Source organism: Alosa alosa, chromosome 8 (genome assembly GCF_017589495.1).
Source record: "Alosa alosa isolate M-15738 ecotype Scorff River chromosome 8, AALO_Geno_1.1, whole genome shotgun sequence".
In the NCBI taxonomy this organism is placed as follows: Eukaryota; Metazoa; Chordata; class Actinopteri; order Clupeiformes; family Clupeidae; genus Alosa; species Alosa alosa.
In genome coordinates, this window is record NC_063196.1 from 12,866,972 (window position 1) to 12,883,991 (window position 17,020).

At 39.2% G+C, this 17,020-nt stretch overlaps 1 protein-coding gene across 1 annotated transcript; it reads left to right on the plus strand.

Annotated features, from left to right (window-relative positions):
* The first annotated feature begins 3,206 nt into the window (after positions 1-3,206).
* On the plus strand, positions 3,207-9,967 carry LOC125299051 (putative methyltransferase DDB_G0268948). Its single transcript, XM_048250127.1, has 6 exons — positions 3,207-3,713; positions 4,034-4,194; positions 5,143-5,359; positions 5,561-5,664; positions 8,818-8,955; positions 9,623-9,967. Exons 1-6 carry the CDS (start codon positions 3,603-3,605, stop codon positions 9,708-9,710), a joined length of 819 nt encoding a protein of 272 aa, XP_048106084.1. The 5' UTR covers positions 3,207-3,602; the 3' UTR covers positions 9,711-9,967.
* Positions 9,968-17,020: the final 7,053 nt, after the last annotated feature.

The following is a 17,020-nucleotide window of genomic DNA, read 5'->3' on the forward strand; positions in this document are numbered from 1 at the left end:
CACTCTACTCTACTCTGCTAATCCCGGTCTCCAGAAGGGCTCTCCTCTTCCCCTGTCCTTATTTGTCAGACATAAACAACATCAACAGCGCTGACCGAACTACAGTTACCAATGCTGTGACCAGTAGCAAAAGCTGCCATTAGGGAACTAAGGCAGTAAACACAATGGCTCTTTTGTGTGTGTGTGTGTGTGTGTGTGTGTGTGTGTGTGTGTGTGTGTGTGTGTGAGTGTTTGTGTGTGTGGAGTGGAGCGAACACACTGTGAAGCTTAGCTGTAAGGATAATGCGAAGGCATTGCTAAGGTCAGCAGGCTAACAGCTCCACTGTGTCATGCTGGCGGATGACCAGGGGATGCCCACAGCATCCTGTAAATCTTATGGACGACGGGCCGAACGGAAATGAGAGCTTTTAGTTTCTGCCTGTAAGACAGGACCTTTCTGTGGGTGATTTCAGATGTTTTCTGCACTGACTTGCTTTATTGTCCGTTCTAAAAGAGCAAACATTTTCTCTTTATTCAGTGTTTGGAATGAAATATGTGTTTAGTTTGAATAGCTGTACAGCCAATCAAAGGAATATTTGTATTAATATTTGTATTCATTAGTTTTGTAGTATTTTTATAAGTAAGTCCATAAGTTTAATGGAGCAAATCACAACTGAGAGTCTGACCACAACGCATTACTGGTTAAGACTAATTTAATAAACAACACCCTACTTATTGAATTCCCTCTGTTTAGTAAAATGAAGTATTTCGGTACATTTCATAAAATCAACATCAAAATAGTATCTCAAAATAATAATTTTGTCTGTACAAGTTATGTGGAATTGAAGGGTTTTGAAGACGTAACCATTTACTGTATTAGAAATGTCATATAGTACAGTTGAATACATTCATAATTAACAAGTAAACTAAAACTGCAACCTTTTGGTGAAATACAGTCAAAGGTAATGTTAAACATGACATAGATCTAAATGATCTTACAGGAAATAACAGGTAAAATGCAGTGTAAGAGTAGCTAATAGTGAGCATCAAAGCTAGCTGAAGCAAGATGGCTGTTAGCACAAATACATCTGTTCTGCACAATACTCATACAGTTGCAAGGGAGGAATAGAATATTAATGTACTACAAGTACTGTTTTCTTTTTTTTAAAGTACAGAGATCCCTTGCTCTTTGGAGGACTTGATAATAGAAGGTCAGGTTACATCCTGTACAAAATGGAGTAGCCTAATTAATTCAGGTCTCTGCATAATGAGTCATACCTGCAGAAATATAAAGATGTTTTAAACTGTCACTTTAAACAATCAGTTTCACAGCATACAGCATCAAGGCATGTCAAGTTGAAGGTTCTCCTTACAGGGTTTCCTAAGTAAAAACATCTGATGACCTCTTTTCTCCCTCTCTGTCACTCCCTCTGTAACAGTAAACTGGCATGAGATAGGGCCCCTAGTGTTATAAAGTAGTGGCATACTGTGGGATGCAGAACTCGTATTAACTTCAAATACTGCCATCTGCTGGTCGGAACAGACCGTAATTCTATTTGGATGGGGACATAACAGCGCTGGAATTCTCTAAGTTGATATTATCTCCTTTATTTTATCATTTTTTTTTATCTCAAAATTGAGTTTTCTGACACTGGGCTGTATGGTGTGCTCCAGGATCCCTTCTAGTCTTGATATTTCATTGTGTGCTGTACAAATTCAAGGCACCCTGGCCTGACGTAGCAAAGTAGCACCAAAACATAACCAAATCTCTTCTATTTCTCAAAATAGACATGGTGTTCTTTTCTTGGGCATGTTCATTTTTTCATCTGTGAACAAAAAGCTGTGACTTGCCAAAAATCTCGTCTCATCAGTTCAAAGGAAATCTCTTTATTATGTTTTGACAATATGCAACTTTATGGTCCTTAATATGGTTGCTATAGCTAAACGTAATGTGGCCTAAGACATTCAGCAGGCTATGTAGGCCTATCTGATTATATTCCCTGTCATCCACATACACCTGGGCCACTACCAGAGAGGCGGGAGCATCAGGGTGAACAGTGTGAGTGTGTTTGGAGACGCAAGAACTACGCCTACTATTCGCCCCTGTCATCCTGCTCGCCATCACCTTCCTCTGGAGGAGTTCCGCCACGTTGCCATAGAGTTTGCCAATGACGTGCTGAACAACCTCCTCCAGCTCCCTCTTCTTGGCTTTGAATTGTTGAGCTTATGTGTATTCCAATAATTGTGCCATAATTCCAAAATGCAAATGCTAAATGTCCACCAAGTTTCATGTTCGGTGTTTCGGTGACCCCGGTATCGCTGACCAAAAATTGTGACGGAACAAAAAAAAGTTACGCTAGCGCCGGTCATAATTACTGGTGGACTGGTCCACATTTCAATTTCTCAACATTCCCTACCAACAACCCTTCACTCAACACCACCATCTACAGGCCGATGGATGTACAATCACTAAATGTGGCCCAAAAATGCATATTGTATGCCCCCCCCATGGATGGAATTCCATGAAACTTGGGCCCAGATGAGCCCAGAGGCTATCAGGGTAATCATACACATGAAATGTGATGCAGTTCAGTTCAGAGTACATCTTAGCCGAAGATGCATCATGTGTTTGCATTTTCACTTTTTACTGGGTTGCAACATCACAAATGAGTGGTTATGGGCTATGGGCTATGATGCAGGCCCAACATAGACCAACATAGCACTCGCCAGAGTGTGAAACTGAGAGAAATTACTTTACATTTTCTTTGCTGTCCAGCCAAATGTATCATAGGTAGGACACGGGAAATCTGGCTAATTAAGTAGAGCGCATGTACAGCTTTGTTCCAACCATTCACTCAACACAAATCAGAGCCCATGCTATAACTCTTCAGTCAAGTACACCAGCTAGTGATATCACCCGTGTTAAGAGCACAGGTAGAAACAATAGACTGTCTCCCCCAAAATCCAAATTTTGTTTTGCTTATGTCCTCTTCCTCTTTGCAGCTTTGAGTTTCTTGTAAACACAAACCTTTCTGGTGCACGCTAATAGTTAAATCTCTCAGAAATATTTATATCTATATTTTACGAAGAAACTCTTTTGTTATGTGGATGGCCACTAGTGTTCCACCTTCTCCTATCTTCTGATTGGTCAAGAGTGCCCCTCAGAACTCTCTCTGGTATTTCCATTCCAACGGGTGCACCAAAACACCTCGTTAACATACCGATCACACAAGCCTGAGCTAACAAGGAATGTGAGGCTCACAGCTCATTCATACTTTTGAGCATTTGTTGTACAGTGGGCTTTTCTCTAAATTGTTGTGTATTGTGGAAAGCAAAGGTTTGAAACTCTTAAGGTTTAAACTTTTAAAATACTTTTGAGAAACATCAGCTGGACCAAGCTGAAACTCATTTTAAATATTGGTGTGAGAAAGAGGTTTGGACATTCACCCTTGGACTCAACCCCTTCAGTCACTTGACTGTAGTTTTCTCTCTCTCTTTCTCCCCCACCCCTCTCTCTCTCCAAGGCTCATTTTGGTTTTTCCACTGGAGGAACTTGATCTTTCCTGTTTTCTTGCTCGTCTGTTTCTTTTTATTTGTTTTCTCATTTAGAATTCTGGGTAGGGATGAGTGTCCGGCTGTTTGAAGGGAAAGAGCATGCTCTCTCCTACTGGAAATACAGGATCTCTCCGTCAGAAGAAATCATCAACAAGATTTTAAACTTCCTGGAAAAACATGTGAGTAATTTTGCTGTCACTAACTGAAAAGAGAGGACGTACAGTAATACTACAGGGTTCATGGTTAGCATGTTTTTGTGATTCCACATTTGACAAGTAGACTAATGAAAAAATGCTATAGTATACAAAAAGAGAATGCCACAGAGTAACAAATAATAGACCATATGGCATAGCAATAGAAATGTAAAGACCATGTAGCATAGCATTTCTGTCTCTATCACATATAATAGTTGAATGAAACATGCACCAATAAGTTGAGGCCCAGCACTCCTAGACTACTGTATTTGACACTGTATATTCCCACACTTGTGGCTCTTCAGAGGAGTGGGCCCTTTGAGCTGGTGGTGGATGTGGGCTGTGGGTCGGGGCAGGGCACTGTGCTGCTTGGCCCACACTTCTCCAAAGCAGTGGGGACCGACATTAGTCCAGCTCAGCTGGAGATGGCCATTCAGCATTCCACAGCTGAGAATATCACATACAGGTCAGTAACGGCAAGCCATATGGAGACAGAGCTGTAACTTGGAAGACTGTTGTGCCATCACTTAAAATAACTTCTATACTATATAATTATGTTTTCTATTCAGCTGAGAGCTGTTCTCTTACTAGTGATCTATACATGTTTGATTCTCTGCATTCCTATGGTTTGAGAATATTTTTGGTCTTGATCTATCTATAAATAAATCTAACTAATGTACAGTTAGGCTTATAAGCTTTTGATGAGGATACTATGCATCCTGATAAAGTTCCCTTGGCCTTTGGAATTAAAATAGCCCCACATCATCATATATTCTTCACCATACCTAGAGTTGGAATGGTTTTATTTTTTAGTTAGCCTAATGTTTGATTTGCATTGACAGATGATCTTATGGAAAGTACCCCATGTCAATCGTGAGATATTTTAAATCCAAAGGCCAAGGGAACTTTATCAGGATGCATAGTATTCTGGATCCATGAAATAATTGGCCTTTAAAAATAAAAATCTGCCTGCCTCTATGGGAATTTAACATAGGGGTGTGAATACTTATGACCCCTGTATTTTAAGAAAGAACATTTATTTATTTATGATACATTATTCATTCACAAAGAAAATTGGTGTCTGTAAAGGTAGGATATTTCCTCATTTTTTACATAAGGCATTAAGATCAATTGATTTTATAAAATCAAATGATTTTATATTTCTCTTCTTAGTCAACTTTAGCATGGGTTCACGTATGAGCCTAACTGTATGTAAACATGAGGATCATGGCCCCTCAGGATCATTTGATTTGTAGGTAATTTATTTGTTTGTAGTGATTTTCTTAAAATGTGACTTTTTTCATCTTAAAAAAACATTATGTTCATCATGAAGACCTTGTCAGATGCTGTCTTGAAATTCAGTATTCAAACATCATGGCCTTATGGTTTGTATCTCTCCCTTTCATACACACAGAGAATGCCCTGCTGAGCAACTTCCTTTTGAAAATGCCGCGGTGGACCTTGTGACGAGCATGTCAGCGTTTCACTGGTTTGACCATCCACGCTTCCTCAAAGAAGCAGACAGGATACTGAAGCCTCAAGGATGCCTTGCACTCCTAAATTACACCATTGTAGACATGGAGCTTAGCTACGGAGACTGCACAGATACTCTCAATCAAATCTGCAAGGAGGTCTGATAAGCTGTTTTCAATCAGTATTCATTTGTAGGCTATATTAACTCATTGCCTTCGCCACCTCCAGAATGCAGCATATGCATCCATAGTATTCAAGCATCAATGCAATTAGCTAGTGGCAGGAGGCCACCATTTTTAAATTTTGGGTCAATATTGACTGTATATGTTATTTGACGGATGTTGTTTGTATTCGAACAGCTATCTGATGCCCTCATGCCATACAGGAATCCGTACCTGGGCACTAACTCACTGGACCTTTACAAGAAAGCCTATGACATGCTTGAATACCCTGACAAGGAATGGTGAGATTGAAATTAAATAGTCATAGACACTGAAGGAACTTCTGCTGCCTGTGTGTTGTTGTTCATTACATTGATAAGCATAGTGATGGGCAGTAGCTTCACCACTTGTTGCGAAGCTACTAGCTTAACTACATTTCTCAATAGCTTGGTGGTAGTGAAGCTATTTTCTGAAGCAGATAGCTTTTCAATTGCTTAGCTTTTTTTGACCATGTGCAGTAGCTTTTACAGAAGCTATTTTCCAGAGCATTTGTGGAGCTCACAGCAGATCTTCCTTCTGGCCACCCATACATGAATCATTTAGTCTATATTCTGTATGAACTTGAAAGAAAAGTTAGCAATCTAAAAACGGGGCCCATGCATTGCAGAGATGAAGAACAAAATTGTGCTTACAAAGATGTTGGTGGTACCCTGTGTGGTTTTATTTAGTATGTCTATAAAATGGCTGTTTTAAAATTGTTTGTATTAGTTTACTAAACAGTGGTCCCATTTTGTTAAATTGTTTCGTAAACATTTTACTAAAGTGAGCACATTTTAATATAGCATCTTTTAAAATTTACAACAGTTGTTGGTGGTATGAGAGCAAAAATTAGTAAAAATGACTCTAAAGATGTTTGTATTAGCTGACTTGCACATGGTAAAAGACACTCTATTTAGCTATAAAATGGGCTATTTAGTAAAATGACACTGCACAAGATTTAGTAAAATGAGCACACAATTTAGTAAAACAAGATTTAGTAAAGTGAGCACACAATTTAGTAAAATGACACTCTATTTAGTAAAATGTGCACAAGATTTAGTAAAGTGAGCACACAATTTAGTAAAATGACACTCTATTTAGTAAAATGTGCACAAGATTTAGTAAAGTGAGCACACAATTTAGTAAAATGACACTCTATTTAGTAAAATGTGCACAAGATTTAGTAAAGTGAGCACACAATTTAGTAAAATGACACTCTATTTAGTAAAATGTGCACAAGATTTAGTAAAGTGAGCACACAATTTAGTAAAATGACACTCTATTTAGTAAAATGTGCACAAGATTTAGTAAAGTGAGCACACAATTTAGTAAAATGACACTCTATTTAGTAAAATGTGCACAAGATTTAGTAAAGTGAGCACACAATTTAGTAAAATGACACTCTATTTAGTAAAATGTGCACAAGATTTAGTAAAGTGAGCACACAATTTAGTAAAATGACACTCTATTTAGTAAAATGTGCACAAGACATGGTTTTAAACTGACTGGGCACCAACATTTCAGCCAAGTGGAATCAAACTGGGATAATCAAGAAGTGAACCTTTTACAGTTGAAAATCCACCCAACAATGAAGATGCAAACGTGCATGCACACACATTGTTACATTGCGTATGCCTTTGCTACTGCACTTGTAATATAGTTAAGAGTTAGAGTTAAGAGCTTGATTTAGAGCAAAAAGTTAGCTTGCCATTTATCCTGCAAAAACGGGGCCCAGGAGGTGTCATTGCAAGATATTTTTGTATCGAGAGAATGTGTGCTCATACAGTATTAGTAAATTGTGCACCCATGTGCACAATTTAGTATATTGTGTGCTCATTTTACTAAATTGTGTGCACACTTTACTAAACAGTGGTCCCATTTTGTTAAATTGTGCTCTCAATTTAGTAAATCGTTCAAACATTTTACTAAAGTGTGAGCACATTTTACTATATAGTGCGCATGTTTTATTAAATTGTGCGCACAATTTACAACAGTTAAAATGAGAGCACAATTTAGTAAAATGACACTCTATTTAGTAAAATGAGCGTACTATTTAGTAAAATGTGCACAAGATTTAGTAAAGTGAGCACACAATTTAGTAAAATGAGCGCACGTTTTCTGTATATATACCAAAAAATATCTTGCAATGACCTCTCCACGGTTCTGTATGCAAACTTAAGAAATGGCAAAAATCTAAATTGGGCCACATAGGCTATGCACACTCTCTCAGTAGGCCCTACCTGCCTTTCGCTATTGCGTGGAGCCTTGTTTTCTCAAATTGATTTTATTTTGGTTATTGTTTTTGAATGAACATATGTTATAGCCTACATGTGTAAATCAAGGTAACTAAGTTACTGTATCTGTTATGACTCAGTTAAGTTGGCTATGTCATTGAAATAACACTGACTTTCTGGGGGAGGACCCCCAAACCCCCCCTCCCACATAAGCGACAATTAGTGGGGGGCCCTTAAAACATCTGGGCCCAGGGGCCCGAAAGTTCATAATCCACCCATGGCTACACATATTCAAAGCCAACACCCAGATGATAGGCTACCAATCACTGAAACGAGAAAAAAAACTTCCCCTGCGCTTCACAAGCCTTTGGATACACATACAAATAGGGCCAAAACCTATGGCTTAAATTAAATGATTTCGTATTGACAGAAAGCTAGGTAATTACCTTTATGTTGGGGTAACTTGTAACTTCTCACATGAGGAGCTGGTAGTGTTAAGTGCATGGACAGTAACAGAAAGTGTCAACGCTAACCAGGCCAATAAACAAACCATGCTACTGTGAGTTAACGTCGAAGGGCAAAGTCACGTGACTTCTAGTTGTAGTCTGTTTATGAAATGAAATGAGCAATTTATAAATAGTGTGATATTTTCACAGTTTTTAGGCTAGATTATTACTGTACACACACAGAAAAGTATTGAGGCAAATTGTAGACCCTTCCATATACAACTAAACACGGATGTTGAAGGTCTTGCTTAAGTGGATTTTTAAAAATCATTATTCTATTCTATCTAATTTGCACTTTCAAAAATAAGAGATGCTGTAGGCCTATTTTCAGTTTTATAGCTGATTGTCTTATTTTGTTTACAAGTTACACGAGTCTGGGTACTTATTGTACTGTTTAGCCTACATCTTACACACTTCAGGCTGTTGCAGATAGCTCAGGGAAGAGACTGTATGACACTAGGTGGTACAGCCTGAGACATGCACAATAAAAACAATTGCTTACTGCATTTTTGTTTTGCTTTTCCCTCCATTGTACCGAACTCGTACCAAACCGTGATGTCTGAACCGAGGTATGAACCGAACCGTGACTTCTGTGTACCGTTACACCCCTAGTGTATACTGATGGTGTACAGGCTAAACATCAGTGATAATAGTCTGTCTCCTTTGCCCTTATCAGGCATGAACCTCTTTGGGTGAGAAAGACTGTTCCTCTGTCCAACTATATTGGACTGGTAGAATCCTTCTCTCTCTACCAGGCTATTTTATGTGAAGACCCAGAGAAGGCCAGAAGACTTTCCCAGGACACAACTGAGAGGTGGGGACACACTCCTAGTGTGTGGTAATAAGTGACTAGTTTATAGGTAACAATATCAGGGTGAAAAGGCATCACTTTGATACCCAACATGTAAGTAGTCTGATTGCACATAGTGTAGGCTAAAGGTCTTTAATTAGTCAATATTGAACAAAATTAACCCAAATAAGCATACCAGCATTGCGTCAAACAATACAACACTTTTACTTGACAGTATCGACATTAGAGTGACATGAACACATGACACTGTCATGACACATGAACCCTAACCCCAACCCTAATCCTAACCTCTAACTCTAATCCTAACCCTAAATCTAATCCTAAACCTAACCCTAACTTGTTATGACAAAAACCGAATGACACTTAATGACAGAAGCGTGATGTCATAAACTTATGACTTGTTTATGACACGTTCATGACAGTGTCATGTCACTCTTATGTTGATACTGTCAAGTAAAGTGTAACCAACAATACTACTCAAAGCACCATCAATATGGAAATACAGTAAGATATGAAAATGAAAATTGTTGACAGGTCATTGACAATTGTCATTTACAGACACCAAATTTCAATTGTGAAAGAGTTCAAATATAATATTAATTAATTCTCTCACAATCAAATGTCAGATTGTCAGATCTGACGTTTTTCCTTCTTTTTACATTATCTCAAGGTTGCTGAAGGCGATGGGGGTGACGTCTCCAGACACAGAAGTTGTCATGTCCATCAGGTATTACTGTCTGCTGGCCCGCAAACCTTAGTCGGCAGAGTTCACCCAAGACCTAACATCTTAACAGTTGGGCTTTTGTTTCAACACTCCTGAGAGGGCGATGGGACCCCGTTTGTTTGTGAGCATATGGAACTTTCACTGTTAGCCTACCTTTTTTCCATTTTATTTTTCTGTCAACATCAATCCACAAAAAATGGATTTGCACTGGAAGTTATGTTTTCACAGCAAACTATACCGTTCTCTTTCAAATGGCCTACTTGTCACCAATAAATCTGTATTTCCATTTGAGCTGGAAACTCCTTCATTTGTAACGTTAGCACTTCCTATTCTGTTGAAGAAATGAATATAAATGGTTATGTGTCGTTTACTTTTGGCCACTTATAAGGTCGTATTGTATTATTGTAACAGAAATTCAAAATCACAATGTCACAAAGGTTTATTCCTACAAAATTTGATCACTAAGGCTAGTTCACTAGCCTGACGTTGTCATTCTCATCGTTATCATTCTCGTCGTTGAAATTTTGACGATTGGTCCTGTCTCGACTTTTCTGACTCGTTTTGAATCGCCTTTGACTACTTCAGAGTGGCTGCCTACAGGCATCCACAAACATGTCCTAAAACAACCCTAAAACAACTCACCGAGTGGTTAGTGGTGTTAGTTTGTTCCAAAACCGTTGGCGAAATACAGTTTCTGTCAGTTTTTTTTTGGCATTTTGTAAAATCCTATTGATTTCTGTTGGAAGACTCATTGCATGTTGATATTACTGCGCCACCGTCTATGCTTCAGGCTCAAATATTGAGCGGAAGTTTATACGCGGCTGAAGTGCCCTTGAGCAAGGCACTGCTCACCCTCACTGCTCCCCGAGCGCCGCCGTTGTAGCAGGCAGCTCATTGCGCCGGGATTAGTGTGTGCTTCACCTCACTGTGTGTACACTGTGTGCTGTTTGTGTTTCACTAATTCACCGATTGGGTTAAATGCAGAGACCAAATTTCCCTCACGGGATCAAAAAAGTATATATACTTATATACTTATAATTATACTGAGCTGTCTGAAAAAATAGTTCCACAATAGCAAATAAGACAGCTGGAAATCATACATTGCGCCGATATACCGGTATTTGATTTTAATTATCAACGAACACCACATCAACAGTGATATGGGCGGGTGCACAACACACCCTGCTTCTCTCATCCATGAACACGCATCAGTGCACATCCATGCAAAACATTGAAAATTATACGATTACAATGGGAAACATAATTAGAATAAAGATATTATGAAATACATCTCACAATGAGTAGTTCACCATCAATTTGCAAATTGGTAATGATGGATGAAAGTAATTAGGCGAGAGGCAAATATGAAGCACAGCTGAAGACGCACTGTCACGAGATGTAAGCAACTCCTCTGCAACATTTTATTCAGTCATTCGAACATTATTGGGTTAAGTGTTGGTTTTTCCAGACTATGTTTTCGATGGTAACCCATTGTCAGTCAATAGTGAAAGTAATTAACTGTGTATAACTGTTTTGTCGTTGACTCGAACCAAGGTGAAGTTAGTTTCACTTTGCCAATGAGTTCAAATAATACACGACTGCAAATGCGTGTAGGCTATACTCTGCTAGGTTTTAGTTAAATGCACTGCTGACTTACTGCTGTGCTGACTATCAAAATACTGATGCGTTGTTTGAAGTTGCGCTGCTTGCTGTTAAAGGGAATGACCGATGTATAATATCTATGGAAAAAAGTCAAGTCATTTCAAGTCATTTGACTCAAGTCTAAGTCAAGTCTCAAGTCATGAATAGCAAGTCAAAGTCAAGTCTTAATCAGTTGATCAAGCAAGTCTCAAGTCCTAAAAAATGAGTAGTCATGAGTCTGACTACAATTCGCCCCTGTCATCCTGCTCGCCATCACCTTCCTCTGGAGGAGTGGATGCGGCCTCTGGGAGGAGTTTGCCATTCAATCGTCCTCCTTCTTTGGTCTTCTTCTAGACCACCTAGCTTCTTTATGTCTCCCACCTAGTTCTTCAGAGAGTAAGTGAAGCCTTCCAGCTCGTTGTGGATGTCAAAGCGCTCTTTCAACCTCTTGTCTTCATCAGCAAATTGCTCAGCATCATTCACCATCATTTTGACATCCTCTGGTATCAGACGGTTATGATCTTTGGTGATCTGGTCCTTGTTTCAAGCTCCCTTGTCTTTTACATTACATTACATAACATTTGGCTGATGCCTTTTAACCCAAACCAAAATGGAGGATACCACTGACATCAAACGCAAAGGTCACCTCAATCCGTGGGACCCCACAAGGTGCTGGAGAAGTGCCAGTGGTGAACATCTCTGACTTTTTGGTTGGCACCAAGATGTTCCTGTGAATCAGCTTAATCATCACTCCTTCCTCATTGTTTTCTGTATCTTTCAAGGCCAAGAGTCAGGGGGCACACATCCAGAAGAAGCACATTGTTGAAGCAATACAATGGGTCATGTCATAATTGATTGAAACCTCCATACATAGTAATGAGTTAGTTTCTAGTTAAAGTTTCATCACTCCTTCCTCATTGTTTTCTGTATCTTTCAAGGCCAAAGGTCAGGGGGCACACATCCAGAAGAAGCACATTGTTGAAGCAATACAATGGGTCATGTCATAGTTGATTGAAACCTCCATATAGTAATGAGTTAGTTTCTAGTTAAAGTTTCTAGTTAAAGATAAAACCCATAGTAAAGATGCTTGATATTTTACCTCAACAGCCAATGAAATTACAAGCCTCCCTTCTGTTCTCTCAGAACAACATGTTTTTATTGACTGGAACTGTTTATAGGCTCAGTCTGGGGCACTAAACTTACATTACTGATAACTATGCTGGTTTTGACCATTAAAATGGGGAATCCTGAGTTGAAACAGTTGAAATGGAAATCTGCACAGAGTTGCATTTCTTTCAGCATTATTGTCATAATGCACTTGTTGTTGTGTCGTATATGCACTTCTTATTGTGCAAATGAGTTGAATAGAACCCCAGTGTCTGTGTGTTCCAATAATAGTGCCAGGATTCAAAAACCCATATTTTCTGTAAAAGTCTAGTGGGGCTAAGTGCCCACCAAGTGTCATGTTCCCCGGTGTTTCAGTGACCCGGGTATCGCTGACCAAAAAAAATGATGACGGAACAAAAAAAAGTTACGCTAGTGTAGCGCCGGTCATTATTACTGGTGGACTGGTCCACATTTCAATTTCTCAACATCCCCTACCAACAACCCTTCACTCAACACCACCATCTACAGGCCGATGGGTGTACAGTTACTAAATGTAGCCAGAGACTTTCCAATGTGGAGACACAGCACTCAAATAATACTCCATAGAAATGCATGGGGCTAGTTTGTCACGCCAATATGGCCGTTGTCTACACATATCCCACCCCTTCCTCGGCAAAACGTCGACATGTGTATACATTGAGCCAATCGTGTGGTGTGATGTGAATACATTGAGCCAATCATATGGTGTGTTGTGAAGACATTGTGTCAATCATGTGTTGTGATCTCGCCACTGGAGCAAGATTGGTGTCGTGAAGCCTTGCACACGCGCATTTCTACCGAAATGGATGCCCGACGAGTGCCCAAAAAGCGTTGTCAAATGGCCGCCGAGTGGAGGGACTTGCCTAAAAGGACTTTGGTATAAACCATGGCTTTCCTCAGAAGGTATAAACCATGGTTTTCCCTAACCCAACTTCATTGACTGTTAAAAAAACATAGTAGTTACACGGTTCCCTTGTTAAAACCATAGTAGTACCACACTCACCATGAAGTGCAATAGGGGAACCATGGTGGTACCAAAGCCACTATGAAGAACTATGCATAAACCATAGCTGAGAATAGCTTTGGTCTTGATCTATCTATCTAGCTCATCTATATAAATAAATCTAACTAATCTATATGATGCTCATGGGCCTCGGGATCATTTGATTTGTAGGTAATTTATTTGTTTGTAGTGATTTTCTTAAAATGTGACTCAGATCAGATGTTGATGTCTTGAAATTCAGTATTCAAACATCATGGCCTTATGGTTTGTATCTCTCCCTTCCATTCACAGAGAATGCCCTGCTCAGCAACTTCCTTTTGAAAATAAGCATGTCAGCATTTCACTGGTTTGACCATCCACGCTTCTTCAAGGAAGTAGACAGAGTACTGAAGCCTCAAGGATGCCTTGCACTCCTAAACTACACCATTGTAGACATGGAGCTTAGCTACGGAGACTGCGCAGATGCTCTCAATCAAATCTGCAAGGAGGTCTGATAAGCTGTTTTCAATCAGTATTCATTTGCAGGCTATATTAACTCATTGCCTTCGCCACCTCCAGAATGAGTACATGTTATTTGACGGATGTTGTTTGTATTCGAACAGCTATCTGATGCCCTCATTCCATATAGTAACTCATACCTGGTCACTAACTCGCTGGACCTTTATAAGAAAGCCTATGACGTGCTTGAATACCCTGACAAGGAATGGTGAGATTGAAATGAAATTTATAAGCACTTCATTCAAGTGGAATTCATAGTTGTTGGTCATTATTTTCTAGCCTGGAAACCAGACTCTCTGACTTCGCAGAGGGTCAGGCCTAGATCCATAGGCAAACGTTTATTTCCGGGTGGGAGGGCACAGTTTGAGGTTTAAAATCATTGGAGTTCCTTTGAACCGCTTTGAACCAATCACTAATGATCGGCGTTTCGTCATACAGAGAAGTTTCTCTGCATCACGCCCATAACAAGCAAGCGTGCTTCTTATCAGCAGTGTTGGGCAAGTTACTTTAAAATCGTAATGTATTATGTATTACTTATTACTGTCATTTCAAAGTAATTTGTTACATTATAATATTACTGTCTCTGAATTGTAAGGCATTACACTACTATTGCATTACTTTTAAGTTACTTTCACCAAAATATCTAGAAATATGGATTTGGCATTCTAAATGCAGTTTATTACGCTCAATGCAGCTCATTGCTCTTCCAATGGAGGGAGATGTGGTATAGCATAATGACTGAGCTAGGCTTAAGGCTAACAGTAGAATGCAATAGGAGCAGTGCTCATGATGCAATACAAGGAACAATCATAGTCAGAATTTTGTTAAAAACCGACAAAAGGTCAAAGTCTGGTAAATTGTGATAGAAATACTGTAACTTTAAGGCCTAGGCCTCCTCATTAAAATCAACAGAGCCTAAATCAAAGCTTACATAAAGAAATTTCAAGATGGTCGCCTGCTGGCCATTTCGGTGCCCTAAGTGAGTGGCTTTGAGTGAGTGACATTTAAATGAGAACTCAAACACCTAAAGTCATAGCCTGGCTAGCGCCACCACTTCTCAATGAGACGTGGTCTGGGAACCAAACGTTCATTTTCTCGTATTTGAAAAAAAATGCCCAGATCCGTTTATTGGGTGCCACGGATGTCTATCAAATGCGTCTGTGCATAGCTCATCATCGTCTTGCTTTCCCCCCTGTTCTGTGATTGGTTCCCTATCTGAGGCAAAAATTAGGGCGGTAGTTTCCAGGCTGCCTTAGCAGCGTGAATCAAATCGCGCGCAAGGCAGCATGGGAACACCCAGGTCAAGTCAAATAAAAAGGCTTATAATTTAAGACCATTACTGTGTGTTTTTAAACATTAATTTCTGAAGAAATGCTGTTTTACTTATAAATGGTGCACTGTCACTTTAAGAACATTGATCTTTAAATTCTCATAATGCCCTTTTGCCAGCTCTTGTTTATTTGAGTTCTTTGATTATTTGATAGCACAATATTAATAATAATATGCACAATGTTCAGTTGTTATAAGCAGCCTTCAATGGAAGTGTGCAATGACATGTTGCTTCACATTTCTTTTTGCAATTAAAAGTAAATTATGAGCCTGGTAGCCACCTAGCTATCTGAATGGAATGCGTTTCAGTCGACTCGGCATATCATGTGCTTCATGAAATGCTTGGAAAACGAATTATTGAAGACCCACCAATTCCATTCTAGTACTACGTGTTGGAGATTGAGAGAAAAAGTATCAAACTTGCATGTAACATGGTGTTAGTGCATTTTGACATTGTAAACGTTATTGAGTGAAACGCCGTTTGCAGTAAAGCTACTTTTCATTGGCTATATTTGGGTGACCCCTCTGTTCTTTGGTGCCTGATGTGCATGACGCGCGAAGTGCATGATGCGCGTGGTGAGAGCGGTGGCACTGCCAGGCTACATACAACTTTTTTCTGCATTTCTATCCCTTTATTCTCTTTAATTCAAGTTCACAGCACAAAGCTGACATGCACTACTAAGAGCATAGTTTGTGTTTTAACAAGAATCAAAAAGATTAGCATGGCTCCACTTTAGATGTTTCATTAAATTACTTGTGCTATTTCGAGAGGCATATAGAGATCTTTCGGTTTCGCACACAAAGAGCACTTACTTAACTATTATGTTCTTCATATCCTTATCTCTGACAAGCTGAAAATAATGAGCATAGGCTTATGTCTATCCAGCAAATAGAATCCGACTTCGAGTCTGCTGCAGCCACAGTCATCTTCAACTAGTATCAGGAGATAACGTTCTACTATTATGCGCGATTTTTTCTTCTGTTGTTCTCGCGGTGGTGTTTGCGAATATGTATCAAAACAAAACACCACTTAATTTCGGGTTAAAATGCATTGTAATGCGCGTTACTGAAGTTTGTACCGAGTAAAATATTACCCATTTTTTTTTAGTAATGCCTTACATTACCGCGTTACTGCAAACAGCAATATATTACAGTAATTACATAGCCTACTTTTGTAACGCATTACTCCCAACACTGGCAAACACACGTTTCATCTGACTCTCACCAAAATGCATCATATGGTGTTTTGTGAATGTATCAAACTTTCATATAAATGCATAAGTACGTCCAAAGCGCCACTTTCAAGCTTGTATGCGTTGTCGTTTTTGGGTGAAATTACCTTTTGAATGGGAATCCTATTGGGCCACTACTTTTTTGATACAGTCGCGTCAAAATCGCTATTTTTCAAAAACTAAGAAGGCTCGACACAACATGAAACTTTTATCGAAGTATCATCAGTGTCTCTACACATGAACTCAAGCATTGAGAACATTGTTGGTGTATACAGAGTTTACTAAAAGAAAGAACAACTCACTTGTTTTTTCTGCTCGCTGCCATCTTGCAAAGTGTGAGTTGTCCAAAAAGTTTCTTTTTAGTAAACTATGTGTACACGAACATGTTCTCAATGCTTGAGTTCATGTGTGGAGACACTGATGATGCTTCGATCAAAGTTTCATGTTATGTCGAGCCTTCTTAGTGTTTGAAAAATAGCGATTTTGATGCGACCA